We start from the raw sequence: 24,574 nt of genomic DNA, 5'->3' as shown, positions 1-24,574 counted from the left end.
TCAGGGTCTTTGCGTACTGTATTGGCACCAACTGACCACAAAGATTCTGGACCCCACTGGTGGCTGTACTCTGCTTTTTGTACATACCCTAGCAGCAACTCTTGGGCATTTCTGTCCTGCCGGAAAAGTGGGCCTTTTTTTACAGCAATTATGATCTGCTCATAGCAAAGAGTTTATCACAACTGCCACAAAAAAGTCTTTGGAATATATTTCTGTTAACCCAGAGGAAAGTGAAATATGTTAAACCAACTGTCACCCAGTTCCTTATGATCAGCAATATTATGTCAAAGTACAGCTGGGGTAGAAACAAGTATGTGCTACAGGAGATGTCCATGGAGAAGGCTGCAGGTTTCCCTTACTTACAGAGATAGTAAGTAGGCCACTAGTAGCTCATTGTCCCTTAATGAGACACCTCTCCCATTTGCTGCCCCATATGTTCTCTACAGTAGGATATAACTCCTCTCACTCATGAGTATGCATGTCCATCTATCCCATAACTTCAGACCCCCCCCCAAAATGTTCCCCCCACATGACCACCCCCTAAGAATTCTCCACTCACTCTGATGTAAATCTGGAAGGCAACACTGAAAGCGATGGAGTTATAAAGGTGCAAATGAAATGAGAATAAGGCCCCTAGTCTCTGTGTACTGAACTGCCCAGGTACATTATGGGGAGAGAGAGGGAGGACAGGCAAGAGTGGAGGAGGGTGAGAATCAGCTTGCCTTTCTATGAAAAATTAAGAAGTGCCCTCTGCTGGAATCGGGTTGCTGTCTAAATGGGCCAGCAACCATTATTTGTGTTTTGTCTTAGTGTTATTTAATAAATACTCGCCTATAATGCACTGCCTTCCTATTAATTCAGGTTTATTTCCATCAACGTTATTACAAACAAAAGGTGAAACAACTTCTCAAAAAAAGCAGGACACTTCCAAAAAAGTGTGATTGAAGTATTTTGACGGAAAATGTCATGTGGTTTCAATAATCCTTCGTGTAAGCTTTTACTGAGCAGAAATCAAATTGGGCAATGTTGTGACAAGCTCATGAGCTGTTGGAAAACTATGGATAAAGCAACACAATGAGTAATGTCTAGAACCACAGTTTACGGAAGGTCCAGAAATAAATTGGAGAGCTAAAGCTTCTCTTGATAAACATCCAAGAGCTCAAAAATGTCACCAAGTAACTCATTCTTTCCAAGTGATCCCTAAATGGTCTCTCAACTTCCTTTGTGCTACCTGGGCAACTTTAAAACTATCATGTAGTAAAAAATGGCTCAAAAGAGTGGACCTTTGGATTTTTAAACAATGATAGAGGAAGAGAAGATTCTTGCTCCAAGGCAAATCTTAACAGGGGAACATATCCCTGTTAACTATAAAATAGCAGGCATACAATCCTCTCTTGTCCCCTGGCAGGCTGGCATGGTCTAGAAAGAGAAGATATTACTTCACATAAGTAGCACATTCAATTGTTTCATGCAGAGCAAAAGGAGGAAGCAACTCCTGCTGCTGCTAGGAGTCCTCTGTCTCCTGTGAGGTTCTATCATCCCCATTTTACAGATGAGGAACTGAGGGTGCAACTAAGGATACATCTATGCTGCAAAAAAGAAAAAAAAAGCTCTCAGCAGTGAGTCTAGGCGCCTGGGTCAACTGACTCAGACTCATGGGGCTCCTGCTACGGTGCTAAAAATAGTAGTGTAGACATTCCCACTTGAGCTGGAGACCCAGCGAGGGGGAAGGGTCTCAGAGCCCAGGCTCAAGCCCAAGCGGAAATGTCTCCACTGCTATTTTTAGCCGTGCAGCACAAGTCCCACAAACGCAAGTCAGTTGACCTGGGCTCAGAGACTAGCCACCGCGGGGTGTTTTTTTGCAATGTAGAAGTATCTGAAATGACTGCCCAAAATCACACAGGAAGTCTGTGCTAGAGCAGGGAATTGAAACCAGAGTCACAAGCTAGCATCCAATACACGGAATCACCTTTTCTCTCTAGGCAAGCACAAAGCCAGTATGAGCCAAGGAAGTGTATGGGGATGAGGGGGGGAGAGAATATGTATAGACATGTCTGAGTGGGCAGCAGGAATGGGTGGAGTGCACTGCTCTCCAGCTAGCCCCAGCAACGTAGGGTCTCCTGGGGACCACTGCCAGCTGGCACATGTCAATCAGGGTAGTCCCCAGGCTGCTCTAACCTGGGCTGAAGTAAAGAACCAAGGAGTCACAACTGGTTCCTGGTTCTCTGGTGCTGCTGCAAGGGATGCTGGAGGAATGCTGTAATGGAGGAAATATGCTTTTCTTGGGTTAAGCAGGATATTTCAGCATTAGCACGAGAAGAGACTAAAACTATTTATCATTAATATAAACCACATGATGCCCCAAAATTCTCAACCAAAGTTATCAACAACACTAAACTGAAAGTTAATGTCACAATTCCATGCACTGAAACCTAATATTAAGTTCAGGGAATGCATTAGAAGGGAGCTCACAGATAAGATCTCAATAAGTAGGGTATTATTTCACATGTTAAACCCATCTTGAAGCACAATACAGAAGGACCAAGACTAAGAGTCCATCAGTGAACTTCCATCCATGCCTCAGTTTCTCTGAGTCAAAATTATTTATAGGATCTCTGTGGGTGAGGCAGGCTCCACTGCAAACTTTACTTAATTTTTACTCATTTGCCTTTTCTTTGTACTGTGTATTTTTTCCTTATTCCTGATCACAGAGTACATGAAATGTCACACACCTTACAATCTGGGATGAAAGAAAAGTTTGGAGTTTGATCTTGGTTGAGATCAGGTGCTTATTAAAGAAAACTTATTCATACCCCTAGAGTCAGCCAAATTTGGCTGGAACTCTGGCAAAAACAGCTTTTTCTGGCTGGATTTATTTATTTCCAGAAAATGGAAGTGGGAGGAAAAAAATCTACCAGAACATTTTAGCACCTCATTTTAACTTGTACTTGTTCCTAAAAGAGGGCACTTTGGGGGCAGAGAGCTATGTAATCCCATCCTCAATTAATTGCAATTCTTTTGAAGTTATGTTAAGTCATTGGGGGCACACAGGAGTCAGAACGTTTTTAAATGTTTGACACGTGGTCATATATTTACAGATACATCTATATCTAATGTTATTTTATATATGTATATATATAAATTAGGGACCAGACTCTAATCTCAGTTACAATGGGATAAATCTGGAGTAACCACTGAAATCAACAGAGTTACTCTAAGTTTACACTGGTGTAACTGAGATCAGAATCTAATGCAATGCAAAATAGGGAAGGGGCAGAAGAAAGCAAACATCAGAAGCAGATTTAGTCCCTTCCCCAACATAGGGGAATGGTCTTCATAACAATACTGAAGCTCTAAATTCTTGTGGCTAACTGTATGAGTCATTTTCTTTCCACGCCACTTGGAACCCATTAATCAGGCCACTCCTCTGAGACTGTTTTTGGTGTTTTGTCTGTTTCTTTCTTAATAGCCAGTGCATGTACACATTATATATGTTACTTGCATGTATCATATGAGCTCTGTAACTCTGCTGGAGACAAGGACACAACCTACCTGAGCAAAGTAAGTCGTTGTCTGAAGTGTAACAGAAGCCATCAGGGCCTACACTGATCTCCTGCCTAGATATCTCTTTGTGTTTTATTACCTAGCCATAGTCATTTGCGGGGAGGGGATTGGGCTGATATAGGATTTTATTTGCATTTTATTTTTCAAAAATAGGGAAGATGTAACAGTGTCCTGACCCAGAGCAGGTGACATGAAGCTAGAAAATAAAGCCTCTTGTCATGTATGTATCGTCCTTCTAGGTATGTGGGCATTTTATATCACGCTCCCTTTGAAGGAACATAGTCCCTTTCTGAAGAATGGGACTCTATTATACACTCTTAACCAGAAGACCATGAAGGAATGATCCTGCCAGATACTGCATGCCCTAAAAAACCACGGAGTCAGCTGTCGGAGAAGGGTGCTCAGCACCTCAAAGGGCACAGGTTGCAGGATCAGGCCCAAAGAGGCTTCTCTTTTGAGATGTTTGGATCTCTAATACTGTCTGGATCACGGTTTATTGAGAAGTGCTGCTATTTCAGGGATTTCCTCTTTCTCCCCACCCCTTTTTTCCACATTTCTGTTGAATTCATCCTTCTTTGTCATTAGGTTCACACCTTGTCATGTAGACCACAATGTAAACATCAATAACGATCAGGAAACACACTGTACTCATCTCCATCTCGGGGAGTTAATCAACCCAGGCAAAACTGGTTGAAAGTAAAGTTACTCTTCAAGGTTCAGGGTGTCTATGTTCATTCTAAGGCCTTGTCTACGCTAGACTATTAGGGGAAATATCCCTCCATTGCACAGATATCACTGCACCTATTCTCTTCTATGTAAGTACTTACTCTGTGCTCACCGCCCTCGTATCTAAGCTCCAATGGTAATGTAGACAGGACTCCGACATTTTTACCACAGTTCTAGAAGAGAGAGTGGTAAAAATGCTGGGGGCTTCTTGAGCCCTGTGTGCATTAATGCTCCCAATGTTGCTACTATGGATGAAGCTCCATCTGAGGTAGCACAACAGCGAGAGGTCTCCCAAAAAAACATTCATATAAACACCCTTGATGGGAGCACTGCCACTTGAGTGGAAAAGAATTAAAAAAGCAAAGAATGAATCTTAAAGATCTGTACAGTGCAAAGAATAAGCTCTTCGTTGGCCCTTAACAGATGATAACCCTAATAGCATTGTTGAACTGTTGAGTCTGAGAAGAGAGGACAAAGGGTTAAAGGAAATTCTGCAAAACACCAGAATGGCAGAAAGAGAAGGCAGACAGAACAATAGGCAGCAAATTGCCTCCAAATCAGACATGGACTATGTTGACAATTGGACACTGAGTTAAAGCCTTAAACAATATTGTGAAACCCCAATACAGGAAGAGGAGCTTAAATAATAAAGGAAAAAATAAAAGCTTCTAGTAACAATTTTTGCTACACGAAACACCTACTGGAAGAAGCAAACTAATAAACACATCTGGCATCCCTTGGTTACAAGGCAATTAAATACAAAATAGTACGTTAAAGCAAACAAAGTTTCAAGATGCCTAATTCCCTCCAGACTGTAGTGGGAAAAACAGACTTCAATGGAGTTGCACCAGAAATTTGCAGGGAGAACTTGGGCCTCAAATAGCAAAGTCTTTATCATGATAAAGCAACAGCAAATGAGAGCTCAAGCCATTGTATCATCTGGAACATATTCCAAGCAAGAAATAAAGAAGACATCAACATAATATATTGTAAAATGCTATGTGCAGACATACCAGTATAGCTAAAGTATCTCTTTTCACTTCCATTTTCAGTTATGTAATACTCCCCAAACAAGTTCCTTTTGGGGATGCAATTTCTCCAGTATGGTCTCATGCCCAGAAGGTAATTTCTTCCATTAATGACTAGTTGGCCATTTTAGAGTTATGCAAAAATGGGTGGGCAAAAAAAAAAAGGGTGTGGGGAGCATTATTCAGCAGTTAAGAAATTATTTCCCATGCTTTTTTTCTCTGCTTAAAAATATAGATTTTTATTTACTCAGTTTAATGTAGCTATAAACCTGGTGGCTTTAGAGAGAAAGAGAGAGAGAGAGAGAGAGAGAGAGAGATTATATAGCTTACATTGTAAACTGTCCAGAGGGAATGTGCAAAGGGGAAAAAATATAATGAGGAAAATCTGGCCGTGGGTCAGATTATATATGGACAAAGGATTAAATTTAGTAGTCACAGGCAAATAACAAGCACTACTCCATCACTGGTTACTGAGAGAATGCTGGAATTCTTACTCAGGTAGTGTTCCTGAATCAGAACCAGGAACTCCTTCTTTCTCATCAGCCTCTGACTAATAGATGTATCTAAGGTCCTATTTATTAGCTCCGTGTCTGTGCCCCTCACTACCTTTAATGTGTTTGTGCTCACAACACTCTTGTGAGCTAGGGAAGTATTCATACACATTTTACGGATGGGGGACTAAGACACAGACAGACCAAGGGCCAGATTTTCCTCATTATATTTTTTCCCCTTTGTACATTCCCTCTGGACAGTTTACAATGCTAATTGTACCTATTCAGGAGATACTGATAACTTCAAGAAAAAAACAGACCTACATCTCACCACCTAGAAACTATTTCTTGTGGGTCATCATTGCAAAGGCATTATACCAGTAGATGCCAGCTTTTTCATACTGATAGCCAAAAATTAAGGCAAAAAATAATGTGGCTTATAATTATTTATTAACCAAGCACACAGGAAGCATGAGAATGAGATGCAGAGGCAGAAAGATAGTTAATAAAACAACTCCCCTAAGAAATATACATAATGAGAACTGGCATAAAAGTTCACCGGAACAAGCCCACAAGCTTGCTAATGATATGATGACTAAAAACTAAAGCCCCAGTCATCTGTGATCATGTTTACAGTGTCCGATCTTTTAAGCGTGCCTGCAGTTGGCTTTCCTAACCACTGGACTGGCTCCTTACCCTTTATTCACTCCAACACAGAGATTGTTCTCAACACTATCAACTTGCTAACCCCACAAAAATGTCAACAATCTCATAGTAAATTTCTTATTGATCCTCCATTGCCCCCCCATACACACCTTCAAGGGCTACTAAGCAGCCCAATTCATCCCTCAGCAAAGCATTTCTGCCCCCGACTTCCCACCCCACCGCCCTGGAAAAAGGATCACTTACACCTAGCATCTGATGTAAATAGTAGTACTGTGGCCCATGGTAATACAGCAGGAAGGTTTTCCAGAAGAGCCAGACATTCAGGGAGAGCCAGAAAAGCTAAAACGAACAAGACAACAAGAAAGAATGCATGTAAGTGAAAGGCACATGTACAATCCAGAACGTCTCAATATTTCTTTCCATCACACAGCACACATGCAATGAGCTCTCTAAGGATTTTGCCGCTGAATGAGAAAACGAGCGGAAAGACATTACAAAAACAGCCCCTGCTGGCTGCAAAACTTTTTGTTCTCAGCCAGCCTCCCAAAAGTTTGAATTCGAGGTTGAGTCCTTTAGAATCTTATGTAGCATCTTGCATGCAAACTGTCCATCAAAACTTATGGAGTTAGATGCTGCTATTAAAGAGTTAAAAAATAAATACATAGCGAAAGAAAAGACAAATTACGAGACCTAAGCAAGGAAAAGCACATTTTCAGATGAGATCCATGCTTTTTCTGCCCCAACCCTGGAGACTGGCTATAACATAGATCAAACCCGCATGCACCATGCATTGATACACACAAATTCATTATCCCTTATTTATAGGGGTGCTGAAACGATTTTTGTAGTGCAGGTGCTGAGAGTCACTGAACCCAACTGTAAGCCCTGTCCTCTGTATGATGGAAACCACTGCACACACACATAGCTACACACGACAGACAGAGACAAATCCCTGGTACACACAATGTACATTAGCCACCCAACCACCCCAGACAAGCGCGTGCAGATGGGACCCAGAGAACACAGGACCGTGCGATGCACACGCGCGTGTAAGGTACATTTCAGGCAGGGCAGCGTGCGTGCCCACGTACACAGAGCCACGCACGGCATGTAAGGTCCATGTGCACACACAGGCGTGCCCGGAACAAGGCAGGCGGCTCCCTGCGGCCCCGCTCCCCAGCACGCACGCGGAGCCCTGGCCGGCCGCGGTCCCCCAGCCCCGGAGAGGCTCGGAGCTCAAAGTTTCTCTGGGCGAACTTCGCAGCGGGCAGAGGCAGCGCCGTGCGCGGGGGGGCTGCGCCCGGCGAGCTCCGCAGCATCCTACCAGACAGAGGTGCTTGCTCCCCTCATTGGCCAGCCAGCTGCTCCCGCACGGAGCCATGGTGCGAGCCCCGCGCCTGTGGCAGGGCTTCAGGGGCCAGCCGCGGAGCCGGTCCTGCTGCGGCTGCTGCTCAGTCCTGCCGCTCCCCCTCCCCGCCTTCCGGCCGCCGCCCCCGTGCTCTCCCTCCCCGCGCTGCTCTGCCCCCCGGGGGGCCGGCCGGGGCAGGCTCGCGCTCAGCATGCTCAGTTACATCTGGTGAAGCCCCTGCCCAGACTTGCCCTCGGGCCCTGCGCCCGAATGGGAGAGGAGGAAAGGGCAGGGTGTGAGCAGCGGCGGGGCACACTGCACCCAGAGGAGGGCAGAAGGGCTGGGGGTGGGGGGAAGAAGAAGGGCAGCTGGGTGCATCTCTGAGCACAGGGGGCATGAGCCAGTTGGTCAGGAAGCTGCAGATGCACTGCCAGACAGTGGCCGGGCAGGGGAAGGGCGGGAGGGGGGAATTTGCTGGGAATGGGGCGAGCCTTCTGCGGGTTGTCAAAGGGAGATGGGGGTGGTGGAGGGGCTTGTGTTCCTCCCTGGATGATGCATGTCAGCATCTCTGCCCCGTAAAGGCCGAGTGGCTAGAATTCAAAGACTAAAGATCTTTGAGGCTCTGGGCTCTAGGAGACTTGATGCAGTTGTAACACCTTCCTTAGACACACGTGCAAACCTGAGCAGGGCTGTGACCCCACGGGCCACTAAGATTTGGCCCAGCTGCTCCTCCATCGTGCCAGCAGGGAAAGGGCTTTCCCACCTCCGATCGGGGGTGAAGGGTTGGGCCCTGGCCCCCTACTTCCTCCCCCCTTCATTGCACTCTTGCTGAGTTCAGGTTCTCAAAAGCGCTCCCGCATTTTCAGCGCCCCATTGTGCATTAGCGAACAAAAATATATTATACATCAAAAAAACTGTTCAAAGAATGAAGCACTTGAAAGTTAGGAAATGCCAGATTTACCATTGACGGCATGACCTTATTTCTGTCCCCTTGAATGTCCATCCTGTGCACTGAAGGACATGGGGTCCTGTGGAAAAAACTGTATGTGATCATGTGATTAAAGACTGTTGCCACAGTGCATGCAGACAAGGGAGCTGAATTAAGCACTTCACAGGCAACTGTAAATCTGGAATTTCCTTACTTTTGAGGGCTTGACTTTGCAACCTAAATATCATTCTTTTAACATAGTTCTTTATGTGTATGTTTTGTTTTCTTTACAAGGTTTTTTCAAAAATCAGTCAGCTGTAGTATCACCCCACACAAGTCACCAGCAGAGCTTGAACACAGAACCTTCAGCATTCACACACACTACTGTTTTTTGAGCAACGGAAGGCTATTTTTCCTGAGTGAAGTAGGGTGATCGGGATGTGATGAGAGGAAGCCTAGCCAACCTGGCTCTTTTCCACTCTTGCCCTTAGAATTGGGGGGAAACTGCCCTACATGTTGCCCCTAGAAGGGGGAATTGGTCGCTAGAGCCGTGTGCCTGGCCCAGGGAGGGTTGGGAGAAGCACAGCCCTATCTCTCTCCCCCTCTGGCCGCAGGTTGTGGGAGAGCCTGCCCCATGAGATTCCCAGAGGGGGGAAGGAATGGGGCACTGAAGTCAAATGATTGAGGGGAGAACCACACCCAACACTCTCCAGTACAGCTGCTCTGGCAGCTCGTTGGTGGTCCCAGTGCAGTGGGTGCTGAGTCTGCTGCTGCTTCTTTGCCTGTGATATGAGCCCAGCCCCAAATGCTGAGTGATTTTGGCAGCTGCTTAATTCTCAAACTGAGGTCCCGGAAGAGCAGGGCTCAGGAGGGCAGCTATACTGAACAGTGCTATTGCTAAGAATGCTGGAAGCAAGCAAAAAACCACATTTGAGGCCAGAGCAGTGATGACATCAGAAAAAAGATGTTCACTACCTGGTTCTTTCTTCTTCTTTTTTTTCCTCTCCCCTCATTTCTGTTGGAATGTATAGAAAAATTGAAGCAATTTATAAAGAGAGCCAATTGATAAAATTTGCCCTGCACAATAATTTTGGATGTTATAGTATATGGAGATACAGCTATCTCATAGAACTGGAAGGGACCTTGAAAGATCATTGAGTCCAGTCCCCTATCTTCACTAGCAAGGCTAAGTACCATCCCTTACAGATTTTTTGCCCCAGATCCCTAAATGGCCCACTCAAGGATTAAACTCACGATGCTGGGTTTAGTAGGCCAATGCTCAAACCACTGAGCTATCCCTCCCCCTTTGACTATCTGGGGAATGTTCTGAACTGAAAATAAAATTTGCAGGATGTACATTGCCTAGCACAATAGGGCCTGGTTGAGGCCTTAATCACTACCACCATAGACATAAAACAACAAATAATTTGAAGTGTTATTGCAGACTTGACAATATGCTACACAGCATGTTCTTCTTGGAGATGTCTTGGGAAATGAAGTTGATGTAGAACTTTTTCTGCCGGAAGACACATGTTTCAGTGACTGTACTGGCCACCATCTCATTTCCACCCTTAATAGTTTGAGTCCAGTGCTTAATGAAAGAGGTGCTGGGGCTCGAGCAATTAGGTGCCAGGGTTCAAGCAAGTTTTTTACATTCATAACTGATGCAGCAAGCCCAGACGTGCCAAGGCTATGAACTGCTAAGCCTAGAGGTGCTGGGGCTCACCTCCAGCAAGCCCTGGCACAAATTAAGCACTGTTTGGGTCCTAGCTGAATTACAAACTTCCCCTCTCCACATATCTACCAAATTGTTGGGAACAGCTGAGGCACATGAGCTAACATCCCAAAAATGTACATGAGAGGAGGCAGGGTGGCATGCCATTTTCAGCTGAGAGCCCTTGACTCGAGTTTGCTCTCTCCCTTCTTCAGAAAATCTGAGTTTACGAGTGGTGTGCAGAGCCCAGCTACTATGAGAAGCTTTTCCTGAAGGGAGATCGAAGGGTTAACTGGGGAAGCAGTGAATCATCTCTTCCGACCTAAACCTCTACGAAACTATAATACAGGGTATAAAGTGATATAAATAAGTAAATGGTGCTAATGAGGCCTCTCAAAGTTAATATAGGGAATAAGAGCGCTGTCTTATTTAATATATTTTGTTATATATTTAGCTCTTTATTTAATATATTTTGTGACATGTATTTGAAGCTGACGCTCGCTCATCCTCACCACACTGTCCTAAACGCACGGTGGCTCTTCTCCCGTTTTCATACTGTTCCACCTCATTCATTGTCTAACTAGGTGTGTTGGTTGGAATACACTGAATGGAGCACTGTATTCAATGCAGTACTCTTCTTCCTTCAAACACTCTATGATGAGACTGTTTCTTCTAGATTAGTAACACTAAACCTAAATCCACCATCCAAGTCTACTGTTATTCTAGTCTCTCTCCATGATACTCATGACCCCCTGCACCAAAGTACCTGAGCACCACACAGTCTTTAACATATTTAGCCTCACAACACCCCTTGAAGTAGGGAAGTGCTGTTACAGATTGGGAAGGTGGAGGGAGACTAATGGTAAACTTTTTGAAAGCACCTACAGCCCAGATCCACAAAGCTGTTTAGGTTCCCAATGTCCATTGAAATCAATGGATGTTAGGAGCCTAAATATCTTTGTGTATCTAGGCCTAGATGACTTAAGAGCCTAAGTTTCATTGACTTTCAATGGGGCTTAGGCTCCTATGTCACGTAGACACTTTTGAAAATTTTACCTTACATGATTTGCGGAAGGTCACACAGGAAGTGGGGTAAAGCAGGGAATTGAACTCTGGTCATTCACATCCCAGGCAAATAGGCCACACTTCCCCTACTACTACTACTCTGAAAATAGCTAAGTAACAATGACAGCTAGTTACTTGGACTTTGTTCAAAAAAGCACTCCGTTATTATTGTTTACACAGGTACAGCTTTATGCGGCGCTAAAGATTTCCCTCCTCATCTAACCCCTCGCTTCAGAGTTTTTTGCTCTCCCTTGAAAAAACAATTAATAGATTCAAACAGGAACACTGCAAGTGTTGGAGCAATGTAAAAATAAAACAGAAGAACTGGCCCATGCATGACTTCCTGTATTTGTTAAAAACATTCTGATTAAAATTAAGCTATATGCTGTTTGTCTATAGTGTGTGATTCAGTATCATGTCACAAGGTTAAAATGATGTCCAATATTTATATCACTGTTTTCAATGCTGTGTAAGAGGAATATCCTACACAAAGGGCACCTGTCCTTTAAGGCATTTCATTTTGTATCATTTCTCTTATTTTTTGAAACTGGATCTTTTCATCTGCTGCATGCCATACAATAAACTCTGTTAGGAATGGCTCCCTGACTGACTCTACGGTCTCCCTAGGGTCTGAAGCGATAGCTGCTTCTGAAGATCTGGGGCTAGAGCCACCACAAATGTAAATCAGTGTACTTCATTGACTTCAGTGGGGCAACAACAGTTTGCACTAATTGAAGAGCTGGTTCTTGATTCCTATAGAAATAGCAAAACCAGTAACTAGCCATTAGAGAAAGTGTTTGTTAAATTTAGCAATGACATTAACAGTGTAAGTTTTGCTTCTGTTAATAGCCCTCCAAACCACTGAGCCCAATTTTCACTGTTAAATTCCATGCTACAAGTATCACAAAATATAGCATGAGGTCATGTAACATTATGTCCTCAAATAACCTCCCACACATTCCTACTTTCAACAGGAAAAGACTGAACACCAACTCCAGCGCACAGCAGTAACACTGATTAATATAATGGAATGCAAGTAAGCAGCACATGCAGGGAAAGTGTGTATAATAAATACAGCTGCTGTGCATTCCATGACAAACCGGTGAAAAGTATTATTTGCATTCATTTGTCCTACTGATCATAAAACTTGCCTTGGGTTTGTAGGTTCTTTACAGAACTGACCCACACAGTCAGAAGAAAATTAAGATGGCAAAGTCTTATAGCTCTTAAAAGGCTTAAGGCCCGATCCAACTTCCCCTGAAGTTTTTCCATTGACTTCAGTGTAAGTACGATCAGAGCTTTGCAGAACAGTACAGTACAATAGGTAAAAGCAGATTCAAATTTAGTTGTATATAGTAAATATAATAATTCATAGATTTTTAGGGCCAGGTGGGACCAAAATGATCGTATAGTCTGACCTCCTTCATAACACAGGCCAAAGAAGCTCACTTGTAATTTCTGTACTGAGCCAACAACTTCTGTTTGAGATAGAACATATCTTTAGAAAGATATCCAAATCTTTATTTAAATACTTTAAGTGATGGAGAATCCACCACTTCGTTAGGCAAGTTGTTCCAATGGTTAATTACCCTCACTGTTAAAATGCGTACCTTATTTCCAGTCAGAATTTGTCTAGCTTCAACTTTCAACCACTGGATTTTGTTAGTCCTTTTTCTGCTAGATTAAAGAGCTCTCTACTATCAGAAGTCTCTTCTCCCATTAGATACTTGTAGACCATGATCAAGTCACGTTTTAATCTTCTCTTGATAAATGAAATAGCTTGAACTTTTAAAGTTTCCTACTAAAAATCATGTTTTCCAAACCTGAAATCATTCTTATAGTTCTTTTCTGACTCCTTTCCAATTTTTCAACATCCTTTTTGAAGTGGGAACACCAGGGCTCGATTCAGTATTTTAGTAATGGCCTCACTAATTCATAAATGGAGGCAATATTACCTCCCTACTCCTACCTGATATTCTCCTTCGTCCAGTTGTTACATTTGGACTCTTAGCTACAACATTACCCTAGGACATCATGTTCAGTTGGTTATCTACCATGACCCTTAAATCCTTTTCAGTGTCACTGCAGTCCAGGATATAATTCCTCCATTTTGTAAATGTGACCCACATTCTTTGTTCTTAGATGTATTTGTTTGTTCCTTGCATTTGAGTGTATTAAAACACATTGCTCAAATGAACCTTGCTTACCGCGTGATCCAGACTGGTCTGTATAACTGACCTTTCACCATCATTATTTACCACTCCACCAATTGTTGTCAGCTGCAAATGACACCAGTAATGATTTTTATTTTCTTCCAGATTGTTAATAAAGATTTTGAATAGCTTGGGATGAGAACACACCCCTAGGGGATCCTACTAGATTAGGAACACCCTCTTTGGATAAGAATACTTTGCCATATAGTAGATACATAGGAGGGCCTTTTTCTTCTAAGGATCTGAAAGAGCTTTAACAAAAACATTAACTAAGCCTGAGAGCAACCCCATGGAGTAGGTAAGGCCTACACAGGAATTAACTTCACCCACAATGCAGCCACCTCTAAGGTAGAATAAGGCAGCTATTTAACAGTGCACAGCAATGTTACACAACATTTTAGGACAGGAAGCGGAGAAACCAGGTGGAATTGCTGCCAGTATTTTAGATAGGTAGAACATAATTTCCAAAGATGGAATTTAGCTAGGCCATTGGGATTAACACTTCTGCTCTTGCAAAAGTTCCATGGGATCTTTAATGATCAGGAGTCTGTTTTATATCTCCAAAAGACGGCATCTCCGGCAACACAGGGCATTCATTCAGTACCAGCTCAGAAAGCAGAACCTAGGGGTATGTTTACAGTGCAATTAAACATCTGCAGCTGGCCTGTATCAATTGACTCAGGCTTGCGGGGCGTGGGCTGTGGGGCTATGCATAGCGGGCTTGGGCCCGAACCCAGGCCCATCTACATTGCAATTTTATAACTCCTTAGCCCAGTGTTTCTCAAACTGGGGTCACTGCTTGTGTAGGGAAAGCCCCTAGCGGGCCGGGCAGGTTTGTTTACCTGCCCTATCCGCAGGTCCAGCTGATCGCGGCTCCCACTGGCCGCGGTTCACTGCTCCGGGCCAATGGGAGCTGCTGGAAGCGGTGTGGGCTGAGGGACACACTAGCTGCCACTTCCAGCAGCCCCCATTGGCCTGCAGTGGCGAACCACAGCCAGTGGGAGCCGCGATCAGCTGGACCTGCGGACGGGGCAGGTAAACAAACTGGCCCGGCCCGCCAGGGGCTTTCCCTATACAAGCGGCAACCCCAGTTTGAGAAACACTGCCTTAGCCCAAGTCCCATGAGTCCAAGTCAGATGACACAGGTATTTTATTGCACTGTAGACATATCTAGGTGTCCCAGAGAGGTCTCTATTCATTTACTAATCCAGCCCAGTCCAGCCCTATCTAGCTGTGAAGTCCTAAAAGAATATTATACAACATGCAACTGCAGGCTGTTTTTAGAAATTGGGAAGACCTTTACAAAGGACTAGATTAAACAGGTGTGTAGAGAGATGGGGGGGGACAGTGGTTACTTTAGTAAATATCACATTGATTAAGCATTCATAATTGCCCAATTCCTGGAAAAACTTTACTCTTAGGGATCAACAGTGCTACAAGTATCAGAACCCCAGATCTAAGAAGTGGCAGAGTTCTTCCTTGTTAATCTCAGCCAAGCTGCTGCGCACATCTCTACTACAAAATTAACGAGACAGAGACAATGGCAAAACTAAATTGGAATGGCAGAGGCAGAGGACGGGAGGAAATTAACTTGTGACTAAATGGACTAAAGCTGACTTTTAGCCCTCATCAAGAAACCACTCAAAAGTGCAAGTTAGAAGCTGCCAACTAAAATTAAAACAGAAAAGGGAAAACAGAATGTGCCGACAAGAAGCACCATGAACGTGCTGCTCTGAATTTTTCTGTCTTACATTTCCTAGAAAGTCTCTTCTTACCCCAAGAAGCTGTCCAATTTTATGCTGTCTAAATAGCGAGAGTAAAATCCTGGTACACTGAAATAAATGGCAAAACTCCAATTGATTTTCACTAGAGGCAGGATTTCATCCCTAAAGACAAGGTGGGTGAGGTAATATCTTTTACTGGACCAACTGTATATTGTCACATTTCAAAACTCATCTTACAATATGCTTAATGGCCAGAGTCTGTGATTCTTGTGTGTGTAGTATCTTACCTCTAGGCATAATCCCAATGAAAGAGTACTACTCAACATGAGTAAGGGTGATGGGATCTGGCCTGAATTAGCCAGACCCTCTACTTATTCAAGTCAATTAAAGACACTAGTCCCATCAGCTATACCACTGAATGTCATTTTCAAATAGTTTAAAATAGTGATCATGAAGAGTCCCAACCAAGAGCCCCAGAGATTACATGTGAAATCCTGGCCCTATTGAAGTAAATAAGAGTTTTCCATTGACTTCAGTGGGGCCAGGATTTTACCTTAAAGTCTTGTATTTATCCAGAAAACCAGTCCAGCATGGCAACAGTTGTATAAGCATCAGAATACTGTCCCATCCTGTGCTTCATTGCTGACCTGGAAGGGGTCACTTCACAGGATGGTCATTCCATCTGGTGCAATGTGGCATTGTTATTCTGTCTCTGTTCCCATTTCCTGTCATCTTTAGCCTTGCTGCTGTGATTACAACAGGGCTTCAAAACAGTGCCAAGGTAGTGATTTTGGGAGATGAATAAATCTAGGAGTTGTTACAAAAAATGCCAATTCATGTCATGTTGGCCACTGACCAACTTAACAACACCTGGTCTGCACTGAAACCAGCAATCTAGACATTAAAGATTCCATTACCCATAACCGGTTCCCTGAACCAGCTCACTTGACTCATCTCCAGAAATCTTAGTCTGACTTTAATACTGTCAAATCCTTCTTTTAATTAAATCCTGATTGCACTTCTGGAGAAAGATCCCTATTATTGTTCCAATTTCTTAATCATATCCTTTATCATACTGAGTCCAACATTTTTGCTAAAATAATAATAAATAGTAGCAATTACTTGCCGTGTGAATATACATATCTCTTCATACAACCAAGCAACATAATGCGTCCTTGCCCTAATCATTAGGGCCTAATGTGTTTACAATCTCAGGTACTGCAAAATACCAAGGACCTCCAACTTATCCTCCATGCACATTAACAGGAACCAAGGGCAACCAGCATAACTGCTTGCTGAGTCAGGGCCTTGCACAGAGGTAAACATGGACAACACTGCTATTGTCAATGGAATTACATCAGTGTAACGGAGAACAAAATTTGGCCAACAATTCTCCTCTTCTCCCCCCCCCCCCCCCCCCCCCCGAGCACTTACTCTAACTATAGCCATTAGAATCCACCCTGGCATGGAAGGCTGCCAATATCAGAATTTCCATTTCAAACTCTCTTTGTAGTTTTATGACTTACTTGTGTTTATGTATGTGACGTTGTGCAGTCTATATGGTTTTATAAAAATATAAGTGAATATAATGTAACTGGGATATGCTTCATGCAAAAGGTCTCTTGTAAGGTATCATTACAAAGCTCATAATCTACTGAGTGTGATCATTCTATTTGTAGAAATGTACCACTCTTGTATCTAAAACTAGTAATATAAAACATAACTCTGAGGGCCTATTGTAATTATGTAAAGTGTGGGCCATTAAGGATGGTTTGGAATCTTGATGACTCCCATTGTCTGCAGATGGCTGTATTTACCTGTGAGTCTTCCTGTATATGTGTGTGCTGGCAAGTGAGTAATGAAGTCTTGCAGTGACATGTGATCATGTCACCTGAACTGGAATCCATCTTTAACCTGGTGCTTTTCCAGTGAGGGAGGGTGGAAACCCAGAGGGACAAAGGGTTCCCGCCTTATGCAAAAGAGATATAAAGGGGTGGAAGAGAACAAGGGGGGAGAGGAGCCATCATGAAGAATCCCCTAGTTATCATCTGAGCTGCAACAAGAGCTGTACCAGGGGAAAGAATTGTGCCCAGGCCTGGAAGGTGTCCAGTCTGAGAAAAAACTTACTGAAGCATCTCTGAGAGTGAGATTATCTGTATTTAGTTCGATTAGACATAGATTTGCACATTTTATTTTATTTTGCTTGGTGAGTTACTTTGTTCTGTCTGTTACTACTTGGAACCACTTAAATCCTACTGTCTCTATTTAATAAAATTACTTTTTATTTAGTAATTTATTCAGAGTATGTATTAATACTTGGGGGAGCAAACAACTGTGCATATCTCTCTATCAGTGTTATAGAGGGTGAACAATTTATGAGTTTACTCTGCATAAGCTTTATGCAGGGTAAAACGGATTTATCTGGGTTTAGACCCCATTGGGAGTCGGGCATCTGAGTGCTAGAGACAAGCACACGTCTGTGAGCTGTTTTCAGGTAAACTTGCAGCTTTGGGACAAGTGATTCAGACCCTGGGTCTGTGTCTGGAGCCAGACGGGAGTGTCTGGCTCAGCAAGACAGGGTGCTGGAGTCCTGAGCTGGCAGGGAAAACAGGAGCAGGGGTAGTCTTTTGCACATCGGGTGGCAGCTCCCAAGGGGGTTTCTGTGATCCAACCCGTCACAATGTAGTTTACATGTAACAGATGATGAGACATTGGTGAAACATCTCTTTCAAAACAAGCCATTCTTTTGCAGTATAACTGGGTGTAAAATTGGGCAAATGTCAGCTATTTTCAGCCCATTTGGTGGTTTATTGAGATGCCCTCTCCAGTGGAAATTTGACGTCTCTTCCATGTTGAGATACATGACTTACATTTTACTGTAGGTAGTGTTTTGAATCCAGATGAATCCCAAAGCGTCTTATGAACTTTACACACCGATGAAAGGCAGTTACCACTTTGGATGAGTTATGGGAACTGTTTAACGGAGCACTTTAATAGTATCATGACAGCTGGGTCATAGGTCTCTGATACTTTCTTGCCAGTTTAAGAGAAATTATCTTTTGAATGGCAAACAACCAGGGCCGGCTCCAGGGTTTTTGCCGCCCCAAGCGGCGCAAAAAAAAAAAAAAAAAAAAGTGGTGGCAATTCGGCGGGAGGTCCTTCACTCCGAGCGGGAGTGAGGGACCGTCAGCCGAATTGCCGCGGAATAGCTGGACATGCCGCCCCTCTCCGGAGTGGCCGCCCCAAGCACCTGCTTGGCAAGCTGGTGCCTGGAGCCGGCCCTGCAAACAACATAACCTTTAACTTCTTATATATTATAGGTTGGGCTTTTGTCTGGATATTCAGACAGCTATTAAATTCCCACAGTCTTTGAAATATCTTGTTGTTTTCTTCTATGCAAGGGAATCTTATGGTTCCAAAACATTCTCTTTTGCTCTCTCCTCATGGCATCTGACTGAAAAGCTCACTACTATCACGTTTATATATGTCAGTTCTAACTTTTACATGGTTGCCTACTGACCCTAAAAATCACCCCAAGAACTACTACTAGCAAACAACGCCATAATTTCTTCAGCTCAAATTCTCAATATTATTGTGTAATATTCCTGATTTTCATCTCATTCTGGGGAAAATCTCTGGGATTAGAGATGGATGGCTTGGGGGAAAAAATTGCCCTCATTTCCAAAGTAGGAATTTCTATTCTATTGCTCATTCTTCGTCTCAGACATTATGAACACTCGGTAATCTAGAATAGATTAATGACATTTATTTTCCATTATGCTGGCCCTTTAGTATGGCAGCAGGCACTCCGTAGTATTTTTGCACTTCAATGTTATAAAAAGACTTTCCCTACAATAGCTTCTCTGTCCTTCTCCTGCTGTCTCACTCACACACACAAAATTCAAAATGCCTTAAGTCACTCAAGTGCTGAATGATATACCAGGTGCTTTTGAGCAAATATTTTTGGCTAGTGCTTTCTTAATGTACTATACCTCAGTATAACCTGACATACTATTAGGAAACCATAAATGCATATTCTGGCAGCTGTGAAAGGGTTAAACAAAACTCACTTTCAAGTGTCCAGTGTGTAAGGATGATCAAAATCAAAGGTCAATGAGAGGTAACATTTTGTAATGACTTTGTACAATGCAAAATTTGCTAGTTGCATTCCTGACAAGTTTGTTCCATCCCTCCCAATCCCCCTTATTCAAACATGTTAACATTTTCTCACTGATTAAGGGTATGTGAATGAGGCTGGGGGAATGTGTAGAAAAAAATTCTGTGTTATTTATTCATAGTCAGCGCTATGCCAGAACCAAAACCCCTTATTCTTTCCTGGAATTAAATTGTTCCTAAAAGGAATTAAATAATTTAGCCCAATTCTACAGTTCATCTGTAGGCAAAACACCCGATATCTTCAAGGAGTGCTGGACAGCTGAGGTTTGATATCTCCTAAATGTGTAAATCTATAAGTTTATTTATTCAAAGTTAATACCAGCAGTATTAAGAGGTGCCCGAACAAAGGAAGATATTTCACTAGCTGGTCATGTTATTTAGCTGAACATGGTATTCTTACCTAAATGTCTCATTTTCAAATATTACTTTGTTTTATATCCAAGATGGGTGTGAGGAACAACCTTAATAGTGCTTTCAATTCTATCTGAAAAGCAATCATAAAGGCAGGCCTCTAGACACAGTTGGACATTTACAGACCCTGAACTCTGGAGCTGTTGCACATCTGTACACACAGAACAATACAGACTGTATATTTAAAGAGATGGATACCTTGAATAGGAATTGTATTGGGTCACCAGATCAAATTAGCCATAATGAGTCTTGCTGGAGTTTATTGTCCTCTGCCTTTTGTTCCTGACATCTTGGGAAGAACTATTGAACCTGGCTATCAAGGAGTTATCTATTTTTATGCCTACCAGACATAGTATCTCTTCACAGTCATTAATGAGTTCATCTTCACAACACCTCCATTATGTAGGGAAGTATTATTAACATTAAGGCTGCGAGTTTGTCATGGAGGTCATGGATTCTGTGACTTTCTGGGACCTCCGGGACTTCTGCAGGGGCTGGTTTGGCTGGCTCGGGTGCCGCCTGAGCAGCTCAGGCAGCCCCTGGGCCAGCCGCACCGGCCACTGCTGGGGCAGTCTCAGACCACTGCGCCCTCCTCCCACAGCAGCAGCAGGAGTTCAGATGGAGGGCTCAGGGCTGGGAGTTTGGGACGCGGGAGGGGGTGAGGGCTCTGGGCAGCACTCACCTCGGGGGATGCGGGGGAGCTCCCCAAAAGCGACCAGCATGTCCTTCGTCTCCTTGGTGGAGGTGCGGCCAGGGGACTCTGCGCGCTGCCTCCACCTGCAGGTACTGCTCCCACAGCTCCCATTGTCCATGGTTCCCGGCCAATGGGAGCTGCGGAGCCGGTGCTCATGGCGGAGGTAGCGCGCAGAGCTGCTTGGCCATGTCTCCACCTAGAAACTGAGGGATGGCACTGCTTCCAGGGAGGCACAGAGCCAGGTAGGGAGCCTGCCAGCCCCGCCAACCCCCACCCAGCATCAGCAAGGGTCCCGGGCCACCCCTGAGCACCTGCAGCACTCCCAGGCCACCCCCCACCCCAGCACTCATGGGGCCCCCCAGGCTGCACCCCCGAGCACCTGCAGCATTCCCGGGCCATCCCCTCCCCACCAAGATTTAGTCAGGGGTATATTGTACAAATCATGGATAGGTCACGAGCCGTGAATTTTTGTTTACTGTCTGTGACATGTCCATGACTAATAATACTCATGACTAAATGTAACATTAATTATCATCCCCATTTTACAGTTTTGAGGACTGAGAGACTAAATGACTTGCCCACCGTCACACAGGAAGTCTGTGGTGGAGCAGGGAATTGAATTTGGGTCTCTGAATTCCCAGGCTAGGGTCCTAAACACTCTAGTGTCCCTCTTCTAAACAGAAGGTTAGGTAGAAGGCATTAAAAAAAAAAAAAAGAGGCTTTAATCAAATTTCCAAGAATTGCTCTTCCCTCTCATCTCTTGTCTCTTCCACTATGGAAAACCTCTACATTTCAGTTTCATTTTGTTCCAAATCTTAGCACATCTAGTAGTAGGTTAGTATTCTATCTCGTAGACCCCTAATATCATAAGAAAGCATTGACATACTTTGCTGACCTCAAAGATGCATTCTAGTTAAAAACACCATGTGATTCACTTATTTCCAATTAAACATTCTAGTCCTGTTTCCCTTTGCCCTGATGTCACTTATAAAAGCTCCACCAACCTCAGTGGAAGTAGAACTGGGCTCTCTGCCCTCAGAAAGCTCACACAATCGTCATTCAGTTCTATAGCATGTGGTGCTCTAACAGAACGTTACCCTCAGGTCTTTAATGGACCAAACATCTGAGTAAATTCTGGATCAGTGAGAAATACATTTCTGAATATAAATGGATAGCAAAACATCCTTCCATAGCCTGTTACAAACACAGGATTTTCTATTTTCTATTCCATAGCCTGTTACAAACACAATCAACTCCGGTTTGAATAAGGACTGGGAATGGCTGAGCCATTACAAACGTTGACTATCTCCCCTTGTAAGTACTCTCACACTTCTTATCACACTGTCTGTACTCGGCTAGCTTGATTATCACTTCAAAAGTTTTTTTTTTTGGTTTTTTTTTTTTTTTTTTTCTCTTAATTAATTGGCCTCTCAGAGTTGGTAAGACAACTCCCACCTGTTTATGCTCTCTGTATGTGTGTATATATATCTCCTCATTATATGTTCCATTCTATATGCATCCGAAGAAGTGGGCTGTAGTCCACGAAAGCTTATGCTCTAATAAATTTGTTAGTCTCTAAGGTGCCACAAGTACTCCTGTTCTTCTATTTTCTATTGATCCTTCATAAATCTGGTGTGCTTCCTCCTGGCTGTAGCCAATATCTGAGGTGAGAGAGAAAGAAACCGCAGATTGACTCCATAATCTATGTTGTCCATTGCTGTACAGGTGGGTGGGAGGAGTGGAGGCATTTGCTCCTGACAACTGCAAATATAACCTTTCTACCTCACAGGATTTGAATTGGAGGACTTCAGCACCATAGTACAGACATCTACCATGTTAGATAAAGGAGTAACTTCATTAGCTACCAGCAGCAGAAGGTTATTATGCTCTAGTGAACCAGGAAATAGAGGGGAAACACCACATACCACTGCTAGAGTGGCTTACAGCAGCGATCATCATATGTCTTAAATCATGAGGCCTCATTGCTGTTATCTTGCAGGTCCAGAGAAGCGCTATTAGGATGATCAGAGGAGTGAACAGTCTATTTTACAAGGAGACTAGAAGACCTTGGCTTGTTTAGCCTATCAAAAGGTAGGTGGAGAGGGGATATGTTTGCACTCTATAAATATATTAGAGGGATAAATACCAGGCAGGGTGAAGTGCTATCTCAGCTAAAGAACAATGTGGGCACAAGAACATGTGATATAAATTGGCCATGAACAAATTCAGGATGGAAATTAGAAGAAAGTTTCTAACCATCATTGGAATGAGGTACCAGAACAGGCTCCCAGTAGGAGCTGTGGGGAGCAAACAACTTAATTAGGTTTAAGAGAGACCTGGACAAATTTATGAGTGTGATTATACAACAGGATTGCTTGCGATGGCAGGGGAACAAGGCTCATCAGCATGGGGCTTACATCTAGGTCACATCTTATGTTCCTAAAAGCTCATGCTCAGGGCTGGATTTCCAATTAGGCACTGTAGGCACGTGCCTCGGGGCGCTGCTGTTCTAGTGAAAAGTGGGTTAAAAGTTTCATTTTTTACAGAAAACATGAAGATCAGCTGTAGGCGGGGGTTGGGGAGGGCACTGAAGATACTGTGTCTAGGGGCACGTAAGCTATAAATCCAGCCCGGCTCATGCTTCAGGGTTTCAGCCAGTCACCTGCAGGATTCAGGAAAGGATTCCCCTCCCCACGCCAATGTATTCTGGTTTGGTAGTGGTGGTGATTGGTTGGTTTGCGTTTTGTTTTGTTTTATTTTTAATCTACTTCTTTTGAAGCATCAGGGATAGCTATGTCTAGAGATGGGACACCAGACAGGGTGTGCCAGAGCTCTGACCAACCATGTTCTCTCTCAGGTTCTTGGCTGGGTGGATCTTGTTCACATGCTTGGGGTCTAACTGACCACCACACGTGGGTCTGGGAAAGAATTTCCCCCTAGGTCAGATTGGCTGTGACCTTGGAGGGTTTTTGCCTTCCTCTGCAGCATGTTGATGCAGGTTACGGGCCAGGTTTATCTGTTTCCCTCCCTGCCATTGTGGGGCCTCAGGCACTGGTGCACCTCGGTCCCCCCTGTGGCACATAATAGTCTAGTCTCTTGTGGGCTGTAATACTTTGATCTAATTTTGGTTGGTGGATTTAGTTGTGCGGGTGCTGAGTGGTGTGGGTGGCCTGTGATATCATAGAATCATAAAATATCACGGTTGGAAGGGACCTCAGGAGGTCATCTAGTCCAACGCCCTGCTCAAAGCAGGACCAATCCCCAACTAAATCATCCCAGTCAGAGCTTTGTCAAGCCTGACCTTAAAAACCTCAATTCTCAATTTCAAAATGTTTAACAGGAGCACTGATTTTACATTAATACTTTATTTTTCAATTTAACTGTAAAAAAAGGCTACTTTTTGGACAAAACTACCCAGTGCTTTGGAGCATAAAGTTGCTGGGTGGTTGCTGTTGTGGTTGCTTTTTGTCAGATAAGTATATTACCATATCTACACAGAGATATTATAGTTGTATGTGGGAAAATATTTGATTCTTAAGTGCTTATATATTATACTGTATAAGTATGCTGTAGGCTGTAGTCATGAAACTCACAATTGCCTGGTGTATGCCAAGATAATGTTTGAGCTGGAGTACAGCTTCATTCTTTTTTTTTCCCCCTCCCTATAGCAATGAACAGCTGTTATTTATAGCTCATGTTACTGAAAGAAACTAAATACCCATGTATCCTAAAGAATGCTGATTGCTAACTGAATGTTCCTTTTATGAGAACAAAGACTAGGAAAACAACCTGTGTGTGCAGAGTTCCTGAATTTTGGGGGGAAAAA

At 43.5% G+C, this 24,574-nt stretch overlaps 1 protein-coding gene across 3 annotated transcripts in view; it reads right to left on the bottom strand.

Moving 5' to 3' along the window:
* NOX4 (NADPH oxidase 4) overlaps nucleotides 1–7,884 on the bottom strand; it is a 135,914-nt gene extending 128,030 nt beyond the window's left edge. For 2 of the 3 annotated variants that reach the window (XM_054015679.1, XM_054015680.1), the window contains exons 1-2: nucleotides 7,800–7,884; nucleotides 6,719–6,814 (exon numbers count right to left, since the gene is read on the bottom strand). In XM_054015679.1, the coding sequence (XP_053871654.1) occupies nucleotides 6,719–6,814; nucleotides 7,800–7,856 (153 nt within the window). In that variant the 5' untranslated portion in view covers nucleotides 7,857–7,884. Of the gene's footprint in view, nucleotides 1–6,718; nucleotides 6,815–7,799 lie in introns of those variants that run through there. The other variant, XM_054015681.1, reaches the window with a different exon arrangement.
* Between the last annotated feature and the right edge of the window lie 16,690 nt (nucleotides 7,885–24,574).

This window comes from Malaclemys terrapin, chromosome 1 (genome assembly GCF_027887155.1).
Source record: "Malaclemys terrapin pileata isolate rMalTer1 chromosome 1, rMalTer1.hap1, whole genome shotgun sequence".
Taxonomy (NCBI): Eukaryota; Metazoa; Chordata; order Testudines; family Emydidae; genus Malaclemys; species Malaclemys terrapin.
The sequence above is the reverse complement of the archived record's forward strand: the minus strand, read 5'-3'. Positions and strand labels throughout refer to the sequence as shown.